Here is a 27,361-nt window from a genome sequence, read left to right as displayed (position 1 = left end):
ATGATATTTCTTGGTTTCACATTTGATCCCAGCTTAAATTTACAAGCTTGGTCTCGTTTTTAGCAACTTGCAAAGATTCAAACAATGCTTCCTTTTAAAGGCACTAAAACTGCCATACATGCCTTCATTTTGTAACATCCTGATTTTTCTAATGCTCTTTTCACTTTCCTTTATTCAGTTTGGTACAGCTTGTGTGAGATTGGACCACAAGGCTTTGAATTAGAATTAAGAGAGGGGAGGACATAGCACCCGTTTCAGCTGTTAAGGCCATATGAACCCAACATGAGCTCCTCTAGCTGTGGTCTCTTATCCAGCTGAGAGCTGAAGCTAAAGACCAGAGGTGATCGGCTATTCGGCTATATTTTCTGTTATATTATATTCAAAATCACACAGTAGTTGATCAAAACACGGACATACCAGTGCAGTGCTCTCAGTGCTCATCTCGATCTTCCCCTCAAAGGGTCCCCATGTTGTCCCCACAGGGAGCTGCTGCCGGCTGTGGATCCGACGCTCGCCGTCTTTAAGGAACGCATCCAGCTCTCCTAGAAACACACCAGAACCCGAAGCAGTCAGCCATAGTGCTCTGTGTAGCACACAAGTTCCACATCAAATCACAGTGACATTTCATTCATTGTCCTTTCCCCTCAAACCTGCGAGTGCGATCACGTTATTCCCTCAAAGCCCCGCAGTGAGCGGTGAAGGTTAAAGCCAAGCAGTCTCAAAATGGATAAGCAAATCAAGCAAGCATCCATCTGATGGTGTTCCTCAGACACATGGCGCACTAACCTTCCTTGAAAGGTGTCTTGTGTTGAGATAATCTCTGTGAGACAGAGCAGGCTCGCTGGCTGACGAGAGCAGCTAGTGGCAGGCCTATTTCTGTTGTTCCAGGAAGGCTGGGCCCTTGTTAGTGCTGTGCAGAGCTCCAGTTAATTAACAGTGAAACTGGATAGCACTGTTAGAACTACCGGTGCTCACCTCCCCGACACCCCCCACTATCTTATCTCTTAGATTCAGTGTACTTTTTCGGGATGGTGATTAATCAAATAGTTATGATAAACCCCATGGCAGGCTGTGACATAGTTTACTGAAGAGGATGTCTCTCCCTCTGTGTGTGTGTGTGTGTGTGTGTGCACACTGTAAAGGGAATGTGCGCAGCTCCTAGCATTACATTTCCAAGTGGTTGCCTTGACAACCTAAGAAGTCTTGATAGAGGAAGTGTGATGATTCAGACATCTGTAGCTGCAAGTTCTATCTGATTCTGTAAACTTTCTGGACAGGAGAGGTTCCACAACCTCAAACAAAGGACATTTTTATCAGGACTGAACCATCCGAGGCTGTCTTTATATTTGACCGTACGATCGTTGGACCGATCTTTGGGAGGTCGGAGATCCAGGTCGGGCACTGAACATCGTCATTGTTCTGGGACACTCTAGCTGACGGACTGACCCTTCAGCGGGAAACCAATCTGCCATCCATACATCACCAAGCCGGGCAAATAATCACAATGTATTATTATTCAAACAAACTCTACATGAGTTGTTAACATTGTGTCTTTTAACCTATTTGTTCACACGTGGCGAATAAGTATTCGGGGCATTCGGTTCATGCTGAATGGGCTGAAGCGATCACTGAACTTTCTGACGCGTATGTGGTATAATGACCTATTCAGCCCCGTTCTACTGTGTAAATATCAGCCGTGTATCTGTGGCACGCTATTGTGTCCGCCTGTTGTGCTGGTATGGAAATATGTGCTTATGTGCTCCTTTGCATGCATAAACATGATTGAAACATCAGGCGAGTGTTATTACCCTCTACAACTGACACCTTGCTGATCATATACTCATCAGCCGTGGTCACTCCGGTGACAATAAAAAGATAAATGTCACCCATAATAAAAATTCACTTGTTTTGACCAAATCGTGGTTAAAGGTAGATACAAAATGCCTGCGACTCAAATACGGTCTAAACACGGAGATAATGTTTTAGAGGAAACACGTGCGCGGTTTTGGGATCGTCCTGAAAATGAGATAATCTGGACAGCGTTATCTCATTCTTTCTTCCTCTCTGCCTCCCCTCCTGTGTTCCTGCTGCTGCATGCTGTCTTCCTGGTGCTGCAGTGGAAGGTGGGTAAGCTCATTACAGAGAAATAATTAAACATTGGTGCACAGCTGGTCGTCATCACTGAGAGCAACAGCCACCGCTTGATGCATTCTGTTTGTCCTCAGATAAGACCCACGGCCTTTAACCGCTTGGATGCAAGTTCCTGTTTAGCCCCGCTTGACAAACAGCTCGAGCCATCCCCGGCCAATGATTCTGATTCCTTTCCTGTAGCCTTCCTTTCTTTTTTTTTTGGGTGGGATGCTTGGAGTAAAAAAATGGGGCAATGGGTAGTGTAGGTGCAAGAAGGAGGGGGGGAAGGGGGGTACGATTCAATTTGTGCGGTTTGTGGTCCACCATGTTTAGCTGCCAGTTGTGTGCATCTCACACCAAATGTTGCCTGAGGACCTTGGCTCACAGATGGCTTGTCACATCTGTTGCAGATACTAGTGGAAGATCTCCACAAAAACACCCATGGATGAATAATGAGTTGCCTTCATGCGCTGTCTGTATGTTCTCTATGAGCATTTACAGGTTTAGCCACATTGTAAAAATATACTGACAGATGTGTTCTGTTATCAACTGGGCCGCTGACATTTTATTTATTTTTTTAATCACGGTTGCAAAAACTCTTGATGTCATACTGATGATTCAATTTCTTAGAAGCCCCCAAAATCCCAATTGTATTACCAGAACACATCAGAAGTAGATTTTTGTACAAAAACAGCGTTTAACCTGTCAAACTGCAAACGGGCTGAACCAAGAGGAAAGCTCATAATGGGCTATTAGGAGATTTAACAAAGCCAGCGCCTGTGTTCTCTCCTCAGCGATCCTCGTCATCCAAATCTCAAATGCCACACACTTGGCAAAACAGAGCCCGTGATGTGGCTCAAGAGCTGTACCCCCTCCTCTGAATCCCAACCAACCCCTCTCCACCACCTTCACCCTCCACACCCACCAACGCCCCCTCGACCACCACCTACTCCCTTCCCCAACCCCCACCCCTCCCTCGATAAGATCATCATCTGTCGCTAGACTCTAGGGTCTGTTCCTGCACTCCACAGATACTTGGCAGACCAATGAATGTCCCTTTGTGTGGAGAGATCCTCCTCAGATAGCACCCAAGATGCTCCACGCTGGCATCTGTTTGTTTGTTTTTTTTGTTTTTTTTAATGTGTGTCCTGTCTTTCTTTTCCGTTGCGGTGCAGAGGAATAGCGAACCTCATCTCTCCCTTCAGTGGCATACAACTGAATTCTAATGAGTTTCTCAGTGGCAGGATGCCAGCCTGGTATGATTGAGAGAATAAATGGGCGTGGGCTGTTGACACACAGAGACCCTAGAAGAGGTGAACGAACCACTTTTTACTTTTAAATAATATTATTACATATAATGAAACACTTATAAACCCTTAATGCAATGTCCCCCTTTTACTCCCCATTGAAATTAACTCATTCCACACAATCTCACATGCAAATTCAGTATCAGCTTCACTGAATGATGTTTATGCTGATTGATATATTCAAAGACCTGATATTTATGGCCGCACCACATAATCAAATGGAAAAAATCTATATAGATGATTCTTTTGCATAATTTTATACAAAATTCTCCCAAAAGTCTGATATAATACTTGGTGTCTTTAGAAACATCAGATCTTCAATGGAGTTCCCTAGCTCTGAACAAAGTTAGTTTAGAGTTTATGGTTTTAAAAATAGCTCAAATGAAATCTGTTTTGCACGTTACACATTTTTAAAGGTAAAAAATACTCTTTTAATCGAAATGTTCCAACAGGTTTGATTTAAGACTGCGACTGAAATATTCTTTGCCTTAATCCTTTGAATTGCGATGATAGATTCACATTTCACCGTGAATGTTTCTATTAATGCACATGAAGTGTAAGCCTGAATTTTCTTCATCTAATTTCTGGCCTGGAGTGAGGTCTCTGCTAATGGTCAGAGATGACAAATGGCATCATCAACCTGCTACTGCAGATTAACATTTGTTAAAGCAATGGATTTGCTCGCGCTATTTTTCAACCTGAATTCTTCTTCTTCTTTAACTAGTTCAAAGAGCCAACTTCAAGGAAAAGGAATCGGCAGCATAAAAAACACCCCACTGACCAAGTTTATGCTTTACTTCACCTTTCTCCAGTCATCTTCAGCACGTTTAACAGTAAGGGCGGAAGTTATGGGGAAACAAAGAACGACAAGTGTAGAGACAAGTGGGGAAATATGCTTGAGCTTCACGCGGCAGATGATCCCCTTGATATCAAGCAGTACCTTTGAATCAAAGCAAATAAATGACTGCTGTTCAAAGTTCAATACCCTGTGCGTGGCAATTCACAGATGTCTTAGTGAATCCCAGTCATCTCCGCTGACAGGCTGTGTTATAGAGCCAGCAAATGGGCTATAAATTAATATACCATGAGAGAGGCATATGGGGTGAAATGGAATGCACTGTATCGGTTCAACAAAAGGTGCCACATCTTTAAAGCAGATATGTGATATGGAATTTTACAGCTGAAGAAGAAATGTCCCAGAGCTTTGATAAGAGAGCGATGAACTTTCATCCCCCCTACCCAAAACGCTATTATCAGGTCCTAGTGAGCAAAATGCATCATTTATAACCCACAGCCCACACTATTATCTCTGAGAAAAGCGCTTGTTTTAACAGTAGAGGACCCTTCACCACCACCAGCACCACCTCGTCTCCTCCTCACCCACCTCCGCCCCCCCAACCCGCCTAGATGTGACTGCTCCTGGCCCTGAACAGCGGGGAGAGAGTTGGCCATTTGCAGGAGAGCAAATTTCCAGGCAACCACATGAGTTGGGCCATATGAAGTGAGGGGGGGGGGAGGTTCACCCCTACAGGTCAGGGTTGTTTTCAGGCTGTGGAGGGCTTGGGGGGAAAGAGTTAAACAAGCCAAAGGGATTAGGGCATTTTAGCTGTGACATTGCACATAGGCTGTGCAGGGGGTTGGCGGGGGTGGTGGGGGTTGGGGGGTTGTCGTACTTGTCCCTTGGATGGAGGACTCCCATCCCCATGTTGTAGAAGGGCCTAATAATGCTTGCAAAGTATTCAAAGACACCACTAGCAATACAGGTGTTCCATCCCCATCAGCAGACAAGCACAACATACTGGACGACAGAGCTAACGGCTCCCCCTGTTTGCAGTCTTTGTGCTAAGCTAACCCAACTGGTTGCTGGCTGCCTCTGCACAGAATGGTGGCAGTGGGCATAAATCCTGAAGTGTGGAATTGTCCAATATGGACATAATTCTTTGGGATACTGGACCTTGCATTTTGGTGAGGACCCAAATATAAGCCGGGTCCCTGTCATGGCCATGACCCTCATTGAAATGGAACTGCAGTAATTAACGTAATAAAGAAAAGAGAAAGTTAATAGTAGAGGTGCACACACAAGCTCACTCACACACAAGAACCAGGTCCTGCAGTACATTACCAACGCGGGGACTGTGGTGTCATTGAACAGGTGAAATATACCAGTTGTCAAGCACTCGCTTTCATCAGACGCCTGGCGAAGTCAGCAGCAGGCTCGCTGACAACAATCTCTGAGACATCCATCTTTAGAGAAGCACTGCAATTTCTATTGATAGCATGTAAAGGGAGACAGCAAAACTTAAAGAATGACTGTCCTCACACATAGATATCGCCCTATCGGCGACAACATCTAGAGGACACCCTCCACTCCAGCTGGAATCTGATCATTTTAAATGCTTTCCCTTAAAATTTCAGAGCCATCAAAAGGACATTACCCCACCTGAGTGTGTCAGGATGAATGAGTAATTGATGGCATGTGCACTGGGAATGCATGTATTTGAGACAGATGAAGGCTAAGACTTTAGCAAGCTAAAGGAAGTGTATGTAAAGTGTATACAACACAGCATGACAAATAGTTGCATTTGGAAGGAAGTATAAGAGGAGGTTGGCTTGAAATATCCTCATATGACTGTGTGAAATATCTAAACAAACAACTTTTTAGCGAGGAACACAAGTAAACAACGCTACTTCCAAGTCTTGACATTCTGCAGTTAATTCTGGACTATTTTTAAAGTACTCCTGAATCTCCTCCCAAGTCAATTACCAGGCTGCAACTTCCCCTGGGTAACGGGGAATTCTGTTTTTTCCTGGGTGACCTAGTTGTCTTTTGTGAGTAGGTTTTAGCCGGAGCAGTTTGACAGTCAACAGATAAGATGGATTAAGCTTTTTTTTCATCCAGTTTTGATGTGAACAGCGTAAAAGCGGGTTAAATCATTGAGTTTCAGGAGTATTTTTAAATGCCTGGAGATAGTGCGATAAAGGAGCTAAACCTAAGACTTGGGCTGGGAAGGTCAAGGTCGCGGCTTTGGAGAGCAGCTACCTGGCGACGGGGGCCGGCTCTCGTCTCTCTCGGAGCGAGCTGAGCGCCGCAGCACAGCCCACCTCTCATCGCTCCCAGAAAAGATACACGAAGGCAGTGAAACAAAATCCAGCGAGAGCTCGACGGGCGGCATGAAAGAGCAGAGCACCCTTGCCTTGTGTGGGTGCCTCTGTGTGTGTGTGTGTAAGCATGTGGTATAGGGTGTGTGTGTGTGTGTGTAGTTCCTTTTGCATTTGCGTGCATGCATGCATGAATGTCTGTGTGCCTGTGTGTGTATACAGTGTAAAATATCGTTCCTCCATGAGCAACTAGCTCCATAATTATGTTTTGATTATTTGCGAGTACTAAAATAAAACAGCAATTAATCTGTTGATGTAAGACAGGAAATAGAAGTACGGCGTACATATTAAACAACCTAGTTTACAGAGCGATGCAACATTAAAACAAAATCACATTTGGAGAATATAATTTGCACACCCCCTCACCACCTCCACCACCTCCCCTTCCCGCCTCCCCCAAACCTGATCTGAGGCGCGCTTAACATGCGCATAGGAGCTGACAGCCGTACAATCACGTGACACAGCTCAGCCAATCCTGAATGCATTTGAATTTTTAAGCCGCGCTGTGATGAAGCCACTTGAGCATAAGAAAAGGTGAAGAGGCGACTGAAATAACAAACAAATCAGAAATGATACACCGGGTCAAACGCTGCGTGCGACATGTTTGTTTATCACACGTCACATCTGGCTGACGCTGAGAGGTTTTTGGTTCGAAACATTTCTGAGGGGACAAATTTAGACACATTTTGTGGACGTCTATTCCCCCACTGCTCCTCATGTCGGTGACAGGGGAGAGTAATCCTATACACAGGCTGCTATTGTGAAATGAGAAACTAGCCTCCTTCACTGCCAGAGACCAGATGCACCTCTCCCTCTCTCTCTCTGTCCTAATCTGTAAACGACTTAAAGGAGCCTTATCTCCGGGCTCTTCTGCTTCATTTCATGCTTGATTTACTTTAATTTGTCTGATAGGGCACAAGGATTTGGAAATGGCCCATCTTTCGGTGGAAAATGTTCTGATTTTTCTCCGGCATTGTTATGTGGAGGTTTTTGACTTTTCTCTCCCCCTCTCTCTCACTCCTCCTTCTCTTTCCTCCATCTCCATCTATTTCCCACTCTCCCTCTTCCTCTCTCCCTCCCTCTCTCTTTCTTTCTCCATCATCTCGTTTTTTTTTTTTTTTTTTTTTTTGGAGGTGGGGTGGGAGCGGGGGGTGATCTTGCTCCGGTGCAACAGTCTGTTTGAGTGCATTTAGATTCGAGCTAACACAGCAGAAACAAGTTTTCCATGAGGTGTGATTTTGTGATGGGCGACGGCGACACTGGAGTCGTGTTTGCCTTTCACATCCATATTGGGCGCAGAGCAGCCGAGTGCTTCAAACCACAAAGATCTTATGTTTAAGTTAAGAGGCGACTGGCCCTCCAGTTTAGCAAGTGGGTGAGCGGCTGGTGCTGATAAAGTTGCTCCACACTGAGGGACAGGGACAAACGACATGTCTACAGATGCCTCGAGTTCTTTTTCTGCTGGCGGAACTCAAGCACTTGCATGGCTGTCTGGCTGCTCGCGTCACCAAGACATTTTCTCCACTTCTATTTAGTGACTGAATGACAGTAGAGGCAGTGAGCTATGATTAGAGAAGCCCATATCTTACCAGATCCTGAATAATCTCCATCCCCTCCCACCAACGAGCAAGGCACAGAGGCGGCACAAAAAGCCAGGGAGAAAGAGACAAGGCGAATGGGCAGAGCTGTCCTGTGTGTACAGAGATGTCATATAGTCCTACTGGCCTCCTCTACACCCTCGCCGTGGCCACTGGGAGGCACAGGAAAAACCTAAATTCATTCAGCCGCGGTCAGTCTGACTGATCTGAACAGTGGCATTCATAATCAAAGAGCAACTCACATTCAAATCTGGGAAGAAAAAAACAAAACAAAACAGGGATGATAAAAGAAGAAACCTCCCACGTGAATTGGAGGTCGGCATTAAACAATTAAAGTGATTCTGAACTGCTAGCAACGTGTGATTTCAGTTTCCCACACAAACTGACATGAAACGTCACAAACCACACCTCCGAACACAATGTGCATAAAAACATGGCTAACTACACACACACGCACACACACACACACGCAGAGGAAGAAACGGGGAGACCATTGAAATTCATCTCACAGCCTGAATTTACTTAACTGCGGGTCTGTGCGCGGTGATAAACGGAGTGATGATCCGGCAACACGTCTTTATCCATGCTTTGCTTTAATTAACGGCGGCTTGTTTGTTGAAAAGATGATTAATATGCCAATGAAAATTGCATAATTGAATACCACAACACCCGCACAATCAGGGAGGAACATGCCATTTTTTATTAACTTTTTATTATCATTATTATTACTATTATTTGGTATTTTAATTCACTTGACAAGCGGGCCCACCCCCCACCACCCCTAAACAGAAAAAAGAAGGAGGTGGAATTGGCGTGACCAGTGGGCCAAGCTGGGCCCAGCTGTTCATCACCAGTGAGAGGCCTTCACAGGCGGGGGCACTGTTCTGATATCAATACCTACCAGTGTGAGGGCTGTGGATGAGTGTGTGCGTGTGGGAGAGAAAGAGCAGGGGGGCTGGGGTCTTGGAAGAGATATGGCTGGGATGGGACTGAGTGCATTCCTATGGCCAAATAATAATGTGAGGACACCAAACTCAGTGAAAGTAAAACAGTCATGCATATGAAACTAAGCACTATCTGGAGCACTTGCATCCAGATTTTGCAAGGAAAAAAAAGAAAGAAAAGAAGGGCTTGCAAATTCATGCATGAAAGAAGAACTACAAACCAAAGTCACTCAAACACACTCTGTAGTTTTATTTAAAAAAGGCCAAAAGAAATGAAAATTTCCACATGCCAGTAAGTTTCAGTTGAGCAATCCAGAGTTTACCCAGCATTACATCCCCGAGCACCGCTTGCACGAGTGTCTCCATGTTAATGCTAAATACACACATCAAATATTCAACCAATTACAATGATACCTCTTAGAAAAACGTGTGCAGCTGCAGCGCCGGGGAGGGTAAGCATTGCAGAACAAACATATTCAGAGAGCTAAAGAAAGACGCGATGGGTGTCAAGTCCCCGGGGGCAGAAACACCACCACCAGCCGCGCTTTAAGTCAGCTTCGCATCGAGCGAGAGCTCTGGTTTTCTCCTCATTTCTTGTTAATGTGAAATAGTAATCACAGTAAAAAAGATGGCATTGTAAGTGGACACAAATTCAGCTGAGATGCGGACAAAATGGTTAGAAGTGAATTATCTTATTAAGGGCATTCTCAGTGTGCCACATCCCACGTATCCGCACAAAACTAGGACTGAATATAGTGACATCTTCCTCGGATGATAAGAACAGTGATTGCATTTTGCCCTATTTTAGATTATGTAACTAACAACCATGAAGTTCTTTCATAAAGCCTCTTAGTATAGCGGATCAGTGACTAAATTTGCATCAAGCCGATGCAGCATAGGAGTACAGTGATTTGTCTAATCTCTTGTTGCATATTTCATCATTATAATCACACATTGTGAATTTGTGAAAGTGTGTGTGTGTGTGTGTGTAGCGCTGGCGGAGGGTGTTGTCTCTCCACACACAGGTGATGCATATAGTATAAAGCCTTCATCAGCAATCTCAGAAATAAATGTATTTGGGAAAAAAGGCGGACAATGTTTACACGTACAACTTTGATTGCAATTTAATTTTACATCACTCTGGGCCCACAACACACGAAGAGGCTGATGATGGACTTTCATCATCAGTATCAGCAATCTCAGTGTCGTTCATGTTTTGTGAGACTTGTCTGAAGACTTTGAATAAACCCCTGGAGGAGCGAGATAAAACCTTGCTTTTCTGAGAGAGAATTGCCATGATGCACGTCCAAATTTCTTGATTACAAGACGAAGGGGGGAGAAAAAAAAATAAAACCTTGAATGAAAGCCTGCGCTGAAAGTTTTCAGTTTGCTGATATAACAGTCAAGTGTGTCTATAAGTCTACTTAAAACGCTTAGGTATCAGTGGAGACAGCTGCGACACCCTCGTCTTATGATTCTGTCGAGACAGTACACTATCAAACCTTTCATACCGTTCCCAAGCTACATTTCCGGTGACAAAAGCTTTGCGAAAGCCTCCTGAAGGATTCATCTATATCCTAATATTTCCAATCCAATTTAACTGGAGCAGCCGGAGTGGTCTGAGCACTAGTTTACCAATCTTTGCTTTCCAAGACTCTGTGTGCTGAAGGCTTGAGGGGTTCAATCAATGGCGCTTTGATCTCGGCTGGAACCATAATTATTTAACATTGTTACAAGGATTTCTCTAATCCATCCTACCATTAAATCCCTTTTACACCCTCATCTTCTGCAGCCTAATCTGCATCTGGGTGCTCCGTTTGTCTCTCTCCCTCATTTCGGCTCGCCCCTCCTTCCTTGACGACACCCTGACTTTATAATGGACTCGGGTGCTGAGTTAAAAAATGCCTTGTTTACTGAGAGCAACCTGACTGAACTGTGCTCAAATGGACCGTTGCTGTGTAAGAATTGAGAGTTTTTCGCTGCATGTGTGCTGGAGTTTGGGTCAGTTTACTTTTAGTTCTCTGTGGTACAACTAAAATGCAAAAATATGAACATTATGAACTGTTGATTGCAGTTGAACAGACGTGAACGGGAATTGAATCTTCTCTTAAAGACCCCATCATCTTCCTCCTTCGTTTTTAGCATTTTCCTGTGTTTTCCTCTCGAACAAGAAGTTTCTTTAGATGAACTGAGGATATTTCAAAGTTCAGCTAACTGATGGCCAAAAGGTTTAATCCCATCTGTTTATATTGGTGATCACTTTGACTCCCAACAAAAAGGGCCCACTGTCCTTTTGCAAATATTTGCGTGTCTGTGTTTCACCACGATATAAATAGCAGCACGGGCAACCGCAAACATTTGTCGAGGCACCTGCCACAGTATCGTGGCCATCTGGTCCTCCAATTCTCCTAGCATGACATATGTGCATTAAACCTGAAATGGCTATTGTGTTTTTTTTTTTTTTTTTTTTTTTTTTGACTGGAAGAAGACGGATCGGCCACAGACCCTTCTGGGTTGGCTGGAGTCAAAAATGAGACTCGAGACTTTTTACATCTGAGTGAAGCTGTGTTTTCAGCGTGCGCATGTTTGATGTCTTGAAAGGGGGAGAAAGGCGGTGGATGAAAATGGAGATCGTTTTTTTTACGGTGGGGGTGGGGGGCGGGGGTGTCTTTGCTCGTGCTCCGTCTGTGTCTGACCGTCAGGTAGATTCTCAGATGGCCACTCCTTGAGCTGACCCCTGCCGCGCCCTGGCCGATGCCCAGCTGGCACCGGGAGCCGAGCAAGCCGGCCGTCGGGCCCAGCCAAAAGAAGAGATTTGTGGACAAGGTGATCACATGGCTTCTGTTACCTCCCTGTCACACTCATCTCCTCCTTCTGTATCTCCTCCTTTACTGTGTGCCTTATGTTACCTGTATTTGTGACTATATCTACTATATCTATGTATTCACCACTGTGCACCATGTATGTAATGCACATTTGAAGTTGAAGAGAGCACTTTAATCTGTGAAGGTTTTAGAGTCATGTATCAGTAATTCTTGTATGTTGTTTTACACAGTGTGTCCATGTGTTGGAGGGGCTCTCCATATAGGTGGTGGACCCACAAGCAACTGATTTTGACAAAAGAATGGTCAGAATCAAAGCAGCACAGCCTGACTTTTAGTGGCAAGCCCCCATCGTCACTTAAATAACGTTTTATTCTGCAAAGGTTTAGTTCAAGACACATTTGCAATTGTATTCTGTATTTATTGTGAGAAATATTAATGCAGGCTTGATCGGCCTGAAACCAAGGCAAATGTTTCCACTGATGACTACATTACATGCAGAGTCCATTCATGTGTGCATGCTACAATAAACTTAGGTTAAGGCCTTTACAACCTTTGTAGTGTTCAGCAGTTATACAGTCCTGCCAAACTTCACCATATGAGTGGTGTGCAACACTGACAGGAATACGTTTATGCAGTTTCTACAGTTAAAGACCAGTGGAGCTCTACTCCTGCTTCAGATACTCATCAGGTTATAAGAGTTGATTGACACATGTATGACCAAATACCACACTGAGACAACTAGTATTCTACAGGCTTACCACTTTCAGTAGAAATGACAGTGATCGCATTTACAGCTCTCTTAACGAACCCTGGATTTTCATGACTTTCATAAGGGGGTGTAGTTTACATGAACAAGCCTTTAGATAAGGCTGAGAACAAGTTCATTAGCGGAGTTAGCTAGCTAACACACACCATTCCCAATTAGCCTGGAGGAGAGCGAGTGGGAGAGAATGAGAGAGACAGAGTCAGATTCCTATCACCGGCAGTCCATGAAAATGAATAGAATAGCACGACACGCTATCTCCCAAATCAGCGGCTGATTGCGAAACATCCGTGACGAGAAATGAACACGAGACAGAAGATCAGCGTGCAGATTTGCTTAAGGACATACTTGTGGAGACGAGGGGAGAGAAAGGGAGCTCGCTGGGTGTTCCACATCAGAGACCCGGCACTCTGAACAGCACAGAAAAGGCAGCTATCAGATTAATAGTGAGTCATTCTGTGCGCTCCTCTGCTGTTCCAGACAGAAAGACAATCAGAGAACAGTGGGGCGATCGCGGACAGCACTTGACATGAGTTACTAAAGTGGAGATGAAACGCGGGGACAAAAAAAAAGTTCAATTAAAGGATGTAGATTGTAAAGGCTTTTGTTGTTACTCAGCAAAAGGGAAACGGTATGGAGGTGCTTCAATAGAATCACCAAAGCAGGTGGGCATGTTCCGAGTTAGCCCACCTCATTAAAAGGCTTCACTCTCTTTTTATGTAACGGCCATTACACATCCTATTCAGATGCACACGCGCAGTGATTAAAAATTATCTGTTGGTGATCACAATCACACCTGCTTAAACTTAAGCCAAAGAATAACAAAGAACTTTTGAATGCGGAACTATCTGAACATTTACAAAGAGATTAAAGGGTAGACAGTCTCAAACTAAATAAATTTGCTTTTAATCGCTTTGAACAGGAAGTCATGTCATTTCAAATGTTCCTATCTGATTGTCTGATTCCCCTCTTTATTCAAATTATAACATGCCCATCTGACTTTTGCAGCACAATGGGAAAAATTAAAAAGGGAAATGACCTTTCATGGCAGCCATGATGGGAGAGTGAATGGCATTATTATGCGCCAAGATTAATTTCTGCCCACTCTCAGCTGCCCATTGAGAAAACAGAGGGGCACGACTGCCTCAGTGTAAGTCACTTACTAATTGGTTGGTATATCATAGAGATGTTTAGAAAGTTTTTTTTTATTTTTATAAACCTGGCGTGATTGTACACAGTCCATATAGAAATGCATTGGATGCAGCCATGTGCTAAGTGTCATTTTTCAGTTTGTAATACAGCAGAGATTAGGACACAGTGCTGAAGTCTTCAAACTGGATGTCACTTGATAACTCGGAAGCACTCAGGCTGCGGTTTAGTAAAACATGAAATGGGCATCATGTCTCACATCGCCTCCTCTGCAGTTCAGCCTTCCTCACTGTATGCAAGAGACACTTTACTCCCATAAAACTCAAGTCTTCCTCCTCCTCCTCTCCGCATCGCCCGTCCAGCAGTGTGTTTCTGAGCCTCTAATTCTCATTCTGATGGCTAAGTAGAAGGGGGAAGGATAATTACAGTCAGTCATACATCGAGTCATGCTACATCCATCCCTCCTTTTCAAAGCAGTATTTTTAAGCTCAGCATTTTCTCCCCTCACATACAGCCTTTTTCCGCATGTGATGCCTTCTTTTTGTCATGGCCCCCATAGTTCTGAGCTGACCCCCTCAGCCCTGTCTCCTGACTGATCACAGTGATGGTTTATTACTGTCGTCCCAGCGTTCTTATCTTTAGCCAGCAATGCTCATTTCCTTCCCCAGATTTAAATGCAAATGTGAAATTTAATGATAAATGCATTATCTGATAGGTGCGATAACACTGATTCACTGTCAGTATAAAATACACACCCCGGGGGGCTTCGAGCTAGCAAGCACAACTTGCCCAAATCCACTTTTTCTCCCTCTCTCTCTCTCCCTCTCTCCTCTTTTTTTCTTTCTCTTTCTTTTTTGTACAAACGCATGTACCTGCAATAAATTCTTGAGGTCATTTTATGCATTAAAAGGAATCATATTTTGTGTGTTCAGCAGTGTGGGTGCAGGCGATTGCTGAGCAGTAATTGCGCTGCAACTATCTTGTTCAATGTATTATCCATCACTTTGATGAAGTTAGTCTTAGTAAAAGGCTAAAACAAGATAAAAAAAAGTGTTGTAAACTCTTCGTAAAAGCTACATCTGCATTGCATTACAGCTTTCTTTAGAAAATAAATGATAAACCTGCTTTTTTGTGCAAGCAATTGTTGGTAATTTAATGTACTGTTACCTGAATGGTGGGTGTACACTCAGTTGAAGTAGCTTGTTATATAGCATGCAGACTTCTGACTCATTTGTCCATCTACAGTAGCTATATAAGACATAATGCTTGTTACTTTGAACCAGAAGTGTCTGCAGATACCCTGTTGCTCAGCAAAATCAGTACCTTTCCTCAAACTATGCAACATGCATTGCAGTTAAGTTGCAATAACTTTGCCAGAGGGCACTCAGAAGCTATCTAGGAAAGCGATATGAAGACTTTTCTTACTTGGACCATCCCATTCGTCTGGCCCCACGGCGGTATGCCTGGTCTTCTCGCCCTGCCCGTCCATCTCCGACTCTCCTGCTTCTCGGTTGCCATCTTCCTCTCCTGTAAGGCAGGGAAAGATTAAGTCCTATGAAGCACGCAAGACACAAAGTGAGCAGCGCTCAATCCAAATTTAATGCTCAGACACCTAATTTAATTAATCACTGCGTTATGGACTGTGCTGCCCTTCCAAAGGGCAGATTCTCAGGACTTTGGACATTATCCCAGAAAAAATCGTGTCGTTTTTCTAACTCTTTCCTGTAATAGTTGAGCGTGTCGCAGTCTGAAGGCACGTGAGCCACCGTCAGAGTGTGCGACTGTGTGTTTTTGTGTATATCTCGTTCGGTGCGCGTCCATTTGCTGCGAGCTCACCAGATCCAGCTGCATACTTTTATGTGAAAGGAGTTCCCATGAGTGCTTGCAGGAACAGGAGGTAGCCCCATGGAACAGGAAGGAAAGCAATGTGTGGGAGAGAGGTGGCTATTTATTACCGTTTGATCTATTGTGGAGCGAGCTAGAATGTGTGTTATAGGATGTAGGGCTGATTTACAGTCTTGGGGCTCGCACACACCATGCTAAAGGATATTTGGGTATCTCTCTCTAAGGTGTAAGTGCTTAAAGACCTTGTTAAACAGACTCCACCTCTGAATGTATAGTGGTAACACTGACGGGAGCTCTTGTCGAGCGCTCTTGGATGCACTTACAGTGAAAAAAAAATCCATTTTTGCATGTTTGTAGTAAGCACAGTTTGTACTCAAAGTTTATAGCCACATAAATCAGTGCTTAGTAGGTGCCCCTAGTGTGGTGCTCTGAATAAATCCAATGAGGCTGACACAGTGGCTGCACTGTGTCTCTCCGAACTCAGGCAAGTAAGAGCAAACCTGCTTGGGGCATGTAGTGGTAGCTGATAGTTTGTGGAGGAACATTTCTCTCACTTTTGTCACCATATCGTTTTCATCCCTTTGATGTTTTAAACCCAATAGTGAACGGTCAAGGACAGGCCTGGATTACTACAATGGATTACTACACTTCACACACTCAACAAGGAAAAAAGGGATGGATGTGTAGATTTAAATGTGAATATATTTGGATGACAAAGACAATATATCGTTAAGATGTGGCTGACGCAGCCTGCAATAAGAATCTATCGCCAAACGTGACAGGACATACATACACGTTGTCATGTGGTTGTTTACCACATCTGTATCTGATTTCTCCCCCCAGAGCTCCCAAAAAGCATTTCAGAGTGTTAGTTATCACACTTCCAGTGACAACTGCCACGGGACACACACTACTTCACTCCCGAGCCGTCCGTCCTCAGTTAGGTTAATCTCCAGATCAAGCACACACACCATGCTTGTTTAGCTTTTTTTTTGACATGGCTCACTTCAAAGAAGGTAGCAAACATTGCCAAAAGGATGTCAGCTTTCTGCCTCGCACTAAAAGAGGAGATGTATACGAAGAAAAAATGATACTGAAGGGAAGTCTGCAGAAATGTCCTACTTACAGTACATGAGGTCATTATGACCCAGTTTTGCTTATGCAAGTGTCTGCTTGCTGCATTTCTCCCCCCACTCCTTCCATCTCCCAGTACATTATCAGGGAGCCCACTCAACTAAATTCCCCCACTATTTATTGTTGGGCCTGGAGAACCTCTTTAGCATACTAGACTTGTATTATGACGAGGATAACAAAGGCGTATATCAACAGTTCCTTCCAATGGAGCGGAGTTTAAAAAAAGCTGGCGAGATAACATTAAAGGCACTACCTTGATCTCAGGCGAACATGTTAAGCCCTGTAACGAAACGTATTGGAAGTGTTTAATTACAGCCCGGGAAATGAAGCTACAAGATGATTCCTTAATTAAGCAGTGATTAAGGATTTTCTGCCTTCTATCTAACACAGTTTGCAATGCATTTTAAACACAATCGCCCAGGCAACCTCACAGGGAACAATGTCACAGGGCTTTGATGAAGTTTCCTGCACAAATGTCACTAGTAAAAAGCAGAGCAGAGGAAGTGCTGGAGCAGCACTCCTTTGCTTACAGTGCGGTCTGATAAAACCTGGAATACAGACGAATACGAAGACCAATTTTTATGGTTTAAACGACACAGTTTTGACCTTTCTGATATAGAAATAGATTGATTGAGGTGCCCCACTTCATTCACAGAGGTCTGCTATAAGTAATAGGAACTCTGCCTTGTTTCATCATTTGAATTGAACCCCTCTGCTGTCTTATCAAGGGAGACAGATTGTCAATGATCATCCTCTACATTATCGCCCAGATCATAATTTACATCTGGCTTAGGTTCCTTTCCCTGCACAGTCAAATGGAGATACTTAAGGCTGAGTGAGAGAAGGCTGAACAGAACAGAAGGGACGGGGAGGGCTGGGGAGGCAAGGCGGCCTGCTGGGTGCAGGGTTGGCGGGCATGCAAGAGGAGCCAGTGAGCTGTTAAAATCAGCCCTATCGCTGCTCTATCAAAGGACAGCTCTCTCGCCAAACCGCAGTCACACGCAGCATGCTATGCATTCAGGTCAATAAGCTTATAGGCGATTTACACACACAATTCCTGGAGCAAGGTAGCAACAAAGTCATATTGGCTTTTTCTCTCCCTTTTAGCATTGTCTCTGCCAAGGAAGCCCTTGAAAATGTCAATCTCTCGTGTGCGACTTTAAGGAGCTCAGAGCGCTCTAATCCTGACCACTGAGTCTAGAGACAGGTCGCAATTTCTGCAAAATGGAGTATAAGTATTTTTAAGTCTTCATATGGGATTGCACAGTTCTATATGTTACTGAATTCTAGGCTCAATGACTTTAACCCACTGCCACTTTTCTAAACCCATCACAATCTTGCTAGTATAGCTTAGCAATGCTTTTCAGAATGTAATATTAGGGGGGGATGCTGGCTATCCGCCAGCAGTGGTAGTGCTAGTCAGTTGATATTGCATATTTGGTTGTTGATGCAGATTATGCTGCAACAGATAAAGTCAATTCCAGGAAGCAACCGCTTTCACCAAAGTCAAGCATAGCTGTAAGACTTCTCTGCTATCTGAAAAATAGGTTTGAATTGCATGCAATTTGTGGCAGGCAGAACACTCCAATGGAGGAAGGCTATTAGTGAAATGCCTTGCCACTGTCTCTTTAAATGCCAATAAATTCCCATCATTACAGAATCTGGCAGTTTTCCTCCCTGTCTGCAGCCTGGGTCTTTATCTCGCTCTGCCTCAGTCTCTGAGCATGTAGATCTGGCCCAGTTAGATTGTCATACTTAACAAACATTAATGATTAATTTCCTCCACTGAGTCAAATGGGGCTAAAGGGATGACTCGATTCATCTTATCGCACCACAAATTAGCATTTCCCCATATTCTCCAGCATCAACTGTGCATTAAAATTCCACATTTACCATTCTGGGCACTGGCAGCTGTGGCGAAAGCGCCAAGGAGATCTTCCTCCTGTGTTGCTGGAGATTCTGATTACTTCTGTGTTACACAAAGAGTGGCATAATTAATTCTGCCACTTTCTGTTTGCTACTGTACATCTCTGACTGCTGCAAGTCAAATTACTCACTCAGGGGTTATTTGAAGGGTCAAGGTGGGTTTGTTATTTGCTATGTTACACCCTGCGTATGCAGTCCTGAGCTTTCACTCTTCACTTCCGCTGTGATAAAATGTCTCTGCCGACATTAGGATTTTTGGCATTTGACGAGAACGCAGCAGAAGAGGGCTAAATGCTCACGTTTAGTTGTTCTTCATGCACCCTGACACATAAACACACACAACAGCATCAGAATCAAGCAGTTTGAGCTAAAAAAAAAAAAAAGTCATGTAATATGACTTCACAAAAGGTGCTTCATAGTGAAGAAATGAGACACATGAAATGACATGTAAATTTACCGTCAGAGCAAACTAAGGAAGTCATTTGTCATCAGACAGCAGTTGGAACGCACAAAGGGAACAGCTTGTGGCAACACCCTGTGCTGAACTTCACAGATAGCCAACAATAAAAGAGGGGGTAAAACAGCAAGGTGAAATTTCACAATTTCAGTAAAAAAGATGCCACTCGGTGTATATAAAAGAGGTATCTTTCTTACAATTATGGAGCCAGGTGTGTCAATAGAGTATAAATCTTCGCTGTGGAGTCGGCGCGTTCAACTGTGGGCTCTTCACAAGCAGAGGTCCATAAATGTGAAATTGACCGAGCAGGAGAAGTTGTTTGAGGAAAGATTCTGCTTTAATTGAGGGAAAAGCCAAGGTTATGTCTTTAGATATGTGGCTTTTTTCTCTCAGAGCTCTCAATGGGGATATGTACTGTTTCTTAAGACAGTGCTCCTTCTCTCGGGGGGTCTATTCTTCTACCAAGCTGCTTCATTTCACACAAATATATGTTGTTCCAGTAACATTCTGCTGAGTGCCATTGACAAGCAGCCCTTCATACATTTATCGGCAGATGAGTGCTACATGTGGAAATATAATAGTTTTGGCATACAGAGTTTCCTTTATTTGTGATAATATTGATGGGTGCTTCTCAACCCTGGGGTCAGGACCCCCCTAAATGGTAGCAACATCATTATAAGGGCAGTCGTGGAAGGAGTCCGATCCTTTACTTAAGTGAAAGGAGTAAAACCACAATGCAAAGATATGCTGCTACAAGTATCATCATTAGAAAGAAACAAGCAGAAGCGTTTATTTTGCAGAATGAACCCCTTCAACGTGCTCTATTCTTATACATAGTATATTATTGATTGCTATTATTGACATGGACATGTAAGCAGCATTTTAATGTTACTGTTGAGCTAAATGGGGCTGATTTTAACTACTTAATGTGCAGTTGGCTAGTTTATTCTGCTAAAAATGCCTCACATGTTATTTGTATCATTTGTATTCACATATACAATATGAACCTGTGAAGTAACTCATAAACTAAGCTGTCCATTAATATGAGTACAATATTTCCCTCTGAAATGTAATGCAATTGCAGATTAAATTAGCAGAAAAAGGAAACACCTCATTGAAGCGCTATACAAGTACCTAAAAATTGTATAGCATAAAGTATCTAGAAGTATATAGAAAAAATGTACTTAGGTATAGTTAATAGTTAATTAGTAATATTTGGGTTACCTTCGACTGCTGCAGGGTTTTAAGATGACTAACAGATTGGAGTTCTGCTCCACAAAGTTGGACTTGATTTATATAAATGCATTTCATTATTTCCTCTGAATTACTGGAGAGAAAAAATGCTTCATACAGAACAGGGAAAAGAATCACTCTAGTTGCTGAACTGGACCCACAGACGTATGCAACTAGTGATGTAACAAGCACATAACGTGTTGAGGGTCTCGAGGCTAAATGGTTAGGAACCACTGCAGCTGGGGCTTTGGAGGAAAAGCTACTGGGTATATGTCACTTCTCCATTTCCTGAAAAATGCATTACACCCACAGTTTAGCATCGTGGGGTTTCACATTTATGTTGCAAAGGCCAATAGGCCTCTGTGCGTGACACCACCAGCGTCTTGCAAACCAGAACTGCAAAACCACCGAAAACCCATTGAGAGCCTTGACATCATTAATTAGACAGGTTATGGAGTCAAACATCACCCAATTTAGAGGTCCCCGAGCCTCAGACCAAGATGGGACGTCAAGGTGCTCCACGCACTTATCTGGGGAGTCCCTTTTCTGCAAGGGTAAGGCAAATGACGGAGTCTTTGGTGGCATTCAACTTCTTGACCTTTGCGCCTTTAAGCGGCTTTGCTACTTCACCGCACTCTGATCAAAGTTAATAAGTGCTTCATATGTTAATGAAAATTGGTACTCCTCTTTGTGTTCCTACAGCTTTTTAATACCTATTATAGACTGAAACTTTTAATGGAGGTTTTAGGTCCCCCTGACAAGCCCATTTCAGAGAGTGACTACACAGATACAAGGCTAAGCTAAGACCAGAGAGTCGCTGCTCAGTGGAGGAACCTTACACGGGAGACCTTATTCTCTGGGAAGCAGCAGAAGATAAAGGCCATGGGATGAGTGGCTGCTTTAAAACCCACGTTCAAGTCCGCACAGGGCTAATTACAGCACGCCATCACATTTGAGAGGGTTTAGTTAATCAAGGGGGCTCTCTTTTTCCTCCTATAGTCGAGGAATAACACACTTAAACCATTTAATGCCGCCAGGATTGCGTCCTGTTTAATTCACGGCAGTTTCACATAAGTGGGGTAAATTTAAGCTACGCCGACATTAGTTTTAAATAGATCTAATTGAGGAAGGGATCATGGGGAAAATGGCTACACCTGATGATTGCACACAACTTGCCATGAGGAAAAAAGAAATTCGGATAGTACATCACTTGGGTCTTAGGAGGCAAAGGGAGACTTAGCTACTGTAAGCTCAGATGGCAAAGTAATAAAAAAAATCTGACTAGTAAGGCTTGTGTATGACAAGGAACAGATTACCAGTGTCTCCCAAAAAGTCGTATTTGACATTTGGGATTGCTATTTAGTGTTGACTTTATTCATAAACATGGAAAGGAGATTTGAGGCCCAGTTCCTCACGCGGTTTTATCCAAAACAATAGAAATATCAAACGGCTCTGACAAGGTTCTTTGAAGATTTTCAGAAGTTGTACTTTTTTTCCCCCCTCGCTGTAGCCGCCAATGTGTACTGCACCATCTATTTCATAGCTACTGGGTTATTACAAGACCATACATTCCACTTTGAAGTTTGTCTAAGGACACATTACCAAGGAGACAAAGGCTACAGCAAACGAGGCGTCGCTGGTAATTGCAATTTCCGAACAATTGTGCCGTTCAACTTTTCCCGGAGAACAAAAGGAAAACATTATTGATACGATTACCGGGGCATACCTGAAACATGAAAGATTTATTTTTCTTCAATAATGTAATCCCACAAGGCACATCAGTTTAGAAGTGTGAAAAAATAATTCTAAACAATTTTCCCTTTGAAAGGAGGAGGAAGAGGCAGGCATTCAAAGCATTGGTTCTTCATTAAAAAGTCAAATTTATGGCATCCGTGCGCCAGTGAGAGTGGGGACACCTGGGGTAGTGAAAGCCACGCGACCGGGGGGTAGGAAGAGGTGGGGGTTGGGGGAGTTAGGGGGAGGGAGGCGGGACAAGTCTGTCATCTTCACACCGTAACCTGGAGCAGACCACAAATTAGCTCCTGTGATGGCAAGGTGTGACCGAAATGAAACAAACATACAAAGAAGCAATCTAATTGAATTGGAGTTCAAAGAGGACTCGGGCGCATTTGGCGATGCTGAGGCGCTTTATAGTGCTGGACCTCCGAGCAGTAGCAGGTGCTGCTGAGTGTTCACAGAGCGTTAGCGTCGGCTCAAAGGGAAGTGCTACGCTCTCCAGTGCATTGGTGTACCGTAGCACACCTTCACAGCACTATCACAGAGGGAGAGCCGGCGTTGCCGATGCCATCTCTCTCTCAGATCAAACCACTGCTCTTGGGTGGATGGCTGGGATCAAATATCAAAATGGATAGTTTCAACTGTCGGCAGTGATGCGGGAGAAATTCTCGTACGGACACAAGTTCTGCCAGGTTTGATTTGAACATGTTGTGGAATTTTATTAGACACCATTGGCAGGAGTTAAACTTATTTTTGATGCTTGGCACAAGGGCGGCTTAACATATTGTCTCAGATTAGGTATTAAAAAGAGCACGGTGCACTGCTTGTGGAGAACAGCTTTTAAAGTTTCCGTTTCGAATAAGTAAGCCATCCTCACCTTTGTTGCAGAAGTACTCCATGTCTTCACAGCTCATGTTCTCCGTCTCAAACTCGGCGGAGAAGTTCTCCTCCACCGAGAACTCGTCTTTGGCCAGGAGCTCGTTCTCCTCGGAGACGCACTCCTCCTCCTCTTCCTCCAGGCCATCCTCCAGAGGACCTGAGGGAACGCGCGCACATACACACACAGACACGCACACATGCGCACACACAGGGGAGATGCTCAGCAGTTTCATCACATCCTTCAGGCGCTCCAAAAAACTTCTCCCTCTCTTTGTTTCTTTTGTTGAGATACTACAAATGTAGATACAACTTGCAAGAACAGAACAGCACTGTGCTGTCAATACACTCCATGTTCAGATGTAGAGTTTCATGTAGACAAAGATACGGCCATGTCAATAAAGAATATTATAGAATCATAATATTACGTAAAGGTCCTTCCATTATAGCTACTGAAAAAGCCCTTTGAGACACTGCGCTTTCTGAAAAACAAGCTGAAATACAGCCAAGGTGAGCGTTGATTTTAATCCCAGAACCCGCAAAACAAAACCTCACACAGGCGCAAGGAGGAGGGAAAAAAAGTTCCTTTCCAGACTTTTCATAAAGGCATCGGCATGGGAGGAGGAAAGAAAATACTTTTATTAATTTGTTAGCCTTATCACAGGGTACAATGTTGATTTTCCATTTACATTCCATGCCTCCGGGTAATACACCAGTGCAATCTTAAAGGAGACACTTTTCCGTGTGATTAATGTTTTCCCCCCTCTGTGCAATATTATTTCTTTAAATCTAAATGATTTCAGAGTTTTGCTTGTAGCTGTACATCTCTTTTGGTATTTGCATATTACCATTTTGCTTCAATCAAGGGCGTTGATGGAATTACTGTACTGCTACCTGAATTGTATTAGTTCTGAAAAACATCTCACCCGGCATTTGAATTTTATTAAGATAATGTGCATCTGGCACACCTCTCCTTCCCAAACCAAAACATGGCTCCGACGTCTGCACATGAATTACCATAGCAAAGAAGTGATGCAACACTTCAAGTTTAAGGTTAGTTTATATTTGAAATAACACCGCCCGAGCAAGAACCCCGCACCATTTTCCTAAAAACAAAATCTCCCTCTTGAGCTACGTTTAAACTGAATAATCATATCAAACGTGCAGCCATCGCTGCCTGCTACATGGGGATGCCGTCTCCGTTTTCTGCCTGTCACACACGAGCTGTGTTGCAGCCTCTTCTGCATCATCCTGGAGCTCAAACGGAGCGCACTGATATCCTCTCGACACCTTTCAACGTGTTTGTTCTATTGTAGCAAGTGCGAGCCCCTCAGCTTTAATAAAGCAATAATTTCAGTTCAGAAAGTGGGGCTGGTGTGCCTCTCCTGTTTCTCTTTCTTCTCGCACCGAGCCTCATAAAAGACCCCCCTGATGTCCACAAACTGCTTGCTCTTTTCATTAGTCTTATAAATTACTCCTTTGTAGAGGCCTACATCTGCAGGAGCCCCGGACATGAAAAGAATTAGCACACAGATCTCTAATAGACACTGCGGAGGCAGAGTGCTGCTTTTAAATTAGGATACAGTTTTATGATCTTATCTGATGCCTTCTGCTGATTTGCTGAGGAGCGAAGTGAGGCGTGAAGTGACTCGATGAGTCTACCATCGCTTAAGATGATACTGGGAGATAAATATCGCAGTATCAAGGGGAGATTGTATGACTGGCGTTAAAAGCTCCTGCCAAGGCAATCGAAGGCAGTGTGAAAGAAAGCAGGGAAATACATTCCTATACACACACTCTGTACACATTCCATTACACAGCTGAATAAGAACTGTGTGTACAACTAAACGATTCTTCCTCTGTTGCCGGCAAATACAGCGGCACTACTGCACCATAGAAAATAGACCTACAGTGTTGCGCGATAATAAGGGTAAAGGGAGATTAAAGATAAACTTCATGGTCAATAAGACACAAAGATTAGGTAGATAAGATGAGATAGAATTGAGGTTTAATAGACTCAGAATAAGGGCATCTCACTTCCCCACTCTAACAGATAGTAACTAAATGGAGCATTTTCAAACTGATAGAGATACCGGAGGCCTTGGTGAATATGGAAAAATGAAATACTCCACCCAGTCAGAGACACTAAAGGGGGTCTGATGGCTACTTCTTGGGGAATGCGTAGATTACCAAAGTTTGTGTGCATTCTCACATGTTTAGTTTATTATACAGTATTCATTGCATGGAGAGACCTGAAATTATTTCAGAGACAGCAATGATAAGAATAATGACTTTCTAAACGACTAGCACCACACTCCTAACTCATTTTCTGATAGTGGCGTTCCTGCTATATTTAGTTGTGTACTGTTTAAAATCCTGTCACATTCACTGTGTGACCCGCGCTTGTTGGTGCATTTCTATAGAGTCTGCTGACGAATTGGGCCGGAGGAATGTCTGCTGCTTCACCCTCTTATCAAGCCTCCTCTGGAGTTCAGATGGCCAATGACACCGCGGAGAGAGCGTCTGCATTTCACGCCGCCACAGAAAACAACACAATGTGCTTTAAAATGGTGCGCTCGTTACGCAAACACAGCACGCACGGGAAGCGGTAAAAAGCAGGGAATTTTACATGAGAGGTGACGCCGAAGTTAAACACACCAAAGAGCCACTGCTTTGGAAACTTACTTGGAAATCTTTCATAAATCCACGTGGTGTCTTTCCCTTATTGCAGCTGTCTTGTCCTTGCAATATAATCTAGAAACCCTGCTTCGCTCCATGCCTTTCAAACTATTCTACTGCTTACAAAAGAAAAGTCACCATTAAATGGCATCTTTTTTGAAGTTGGAAATCTAACTGTTCAAAACATCCATCAGGTCTAAACCCCAATTTCTAAACAAATCAGTCATTCATCAAAACCACGGAAAAACAAAATAATTTACTTTCAATTCATAACAAATGAACACAACTGCAATTCTGATATTTGACTGATCAAAATAATGCAATACAAACAGCAGAAATGACACACGTTCAATTATTTCAGCCTCTCGAGTGGCGCTATTTGCTGTTTTCCTCTGTTTTATATGATTTTAGGTTGAATATCTTTGGGTCATTCATTTGCTCATTTCTGAATAGGCGATTCCAAACATGGAATCACAAGAAATCCCTAATAAATCTGAGGCGGCCACACAAAGAACAATCAATTCATAATAATAAATAAAAAATGAATAGAAATGTTTCCGACATGCAAAATGATTCTCTTGATTCTGGATGCTTTAACCATTTCAGGCCTCTAAAAGTCCTTCAGGTGAACAATCTGAGAGGACTGATTCCACTGCTCAGAAGTCATGTCCTTTAATAGGTCATAGCCTGTGATGAGTCTGACGATGAGTCATTTAAAGCGGCGAACGACTCGACCAAACAATGAATCAATTCCTAATGAAAAACAATCATTAGATTAATTAAGAGAATAATTATTAGCAGCAGTCCTGCAACAATCATCTTTATGCTTAAGTCTGACAGCTGTTCAGCTGCTAATTCATGAGCTCCTCTTTCTACAGAAAGACTTAGTTTGTTAAAATCATCGCAGCACAAAGACTGAGCAGATATGCTCAATTTTAAGAGCAAGTTTTAGGAAACTGCACCCTGTCTCAACTTCCCCTCAATCCGGGTCAGCGTCCAGGTATTCCTGCACCCCTCCAGCCCCGTCATCCACACCCTCCACCCTGAACTGTATCATCCGCATTCATCAGACTCTTCCTCTGCCGACTGCAGAGAGAAATCTCAGCCCTGTTCAAACAGTCATGCAGCAGGAGCAGCCAGTGCTAATAGAGACATTGGTAGCTGAATGCAGGCTTGATCACAGTGGCTCTTTTGTTCATGGCATGGCCCCTGTCTGATAGGGATCGGCCATGCGGAGTGGAGCTCCGGAGAGGGATATGGTAATGCCCCCACTGAGTCTATAAAATGGGGTGATACTCTGAGACCATATGATGGACAGAGGATTAATGAGTCACAGAGGAAGGGGAGCAGGGAAGAGAGGAGTACGGACAGAGGTGCTGGATGGAGAATATCTTTGAGGAAAGCACTCTGTGCACCGGTCTGTGCATCAGTGGGCTAAAACAGAAAATGGAAAAAACACACACATGTGCCAACCTTGCCTCGAAAACTCACACTTAAAAAAAAAAAAAGAAGAAGAGCTCTAAACAAATATGTGTGTATGTGCAAAACTGTATGAGTGACTGCTAATTTCATGGCATGCTTTTTCCGCCGTCCGCAATG

The 27,361-nt window shown here is 43.5% G+C and overlaps 1 protein-coding gene across 1 annotated transcript in view; it reads right to left on the bottom strand.

Moving 5' to 3' along the window:
* The window catches only part of zfpm2a (zinc finger protein, FOG family member 2a), a 114,069-nt gene that overhangs the window by 59,014 nt on the left and 27,694 nt on the right, over positions 1-27,361 (bottom strand). The window contains exons 2-4 of the mRNA XM_041943194.1: positions 23,085-23,243; positions 15,301-15,402; positions 424-542 (exon numbers count right to left, since the gene is read on the bottom strand). Of these exons, the coding sequence (XP_041799128.1) occupies positions 424-542; positions 15,301-15,402; positions 23,085-23,243 (380 nt within the window). The remainder of the gene's footprint in view (positions 1-423; positions 543-15,300; positions 15,403-23,084; positions 23,244-27,361) is intronic.

The sequence above is a fragment of the Chelmon rostratus genome, chromosome 8 (assembly GCF_017976325.1).
Source record: "Chelmon rostratus isolate fCheRos1 chromosome 8, fCheRos1.pri, whole genome shotgun sequence".
Classification (NCBI taxonomy): domain Eukaryota; kingdom Metazoa; phylum Chordata; class Actinopteri; order Chaetodontiformes; family Chaetodontidae; genus Chelmon; species Chelmon rostratus.
This window is presented reverse-complemented; position numbering and strand designations above follow the sequence as displayed.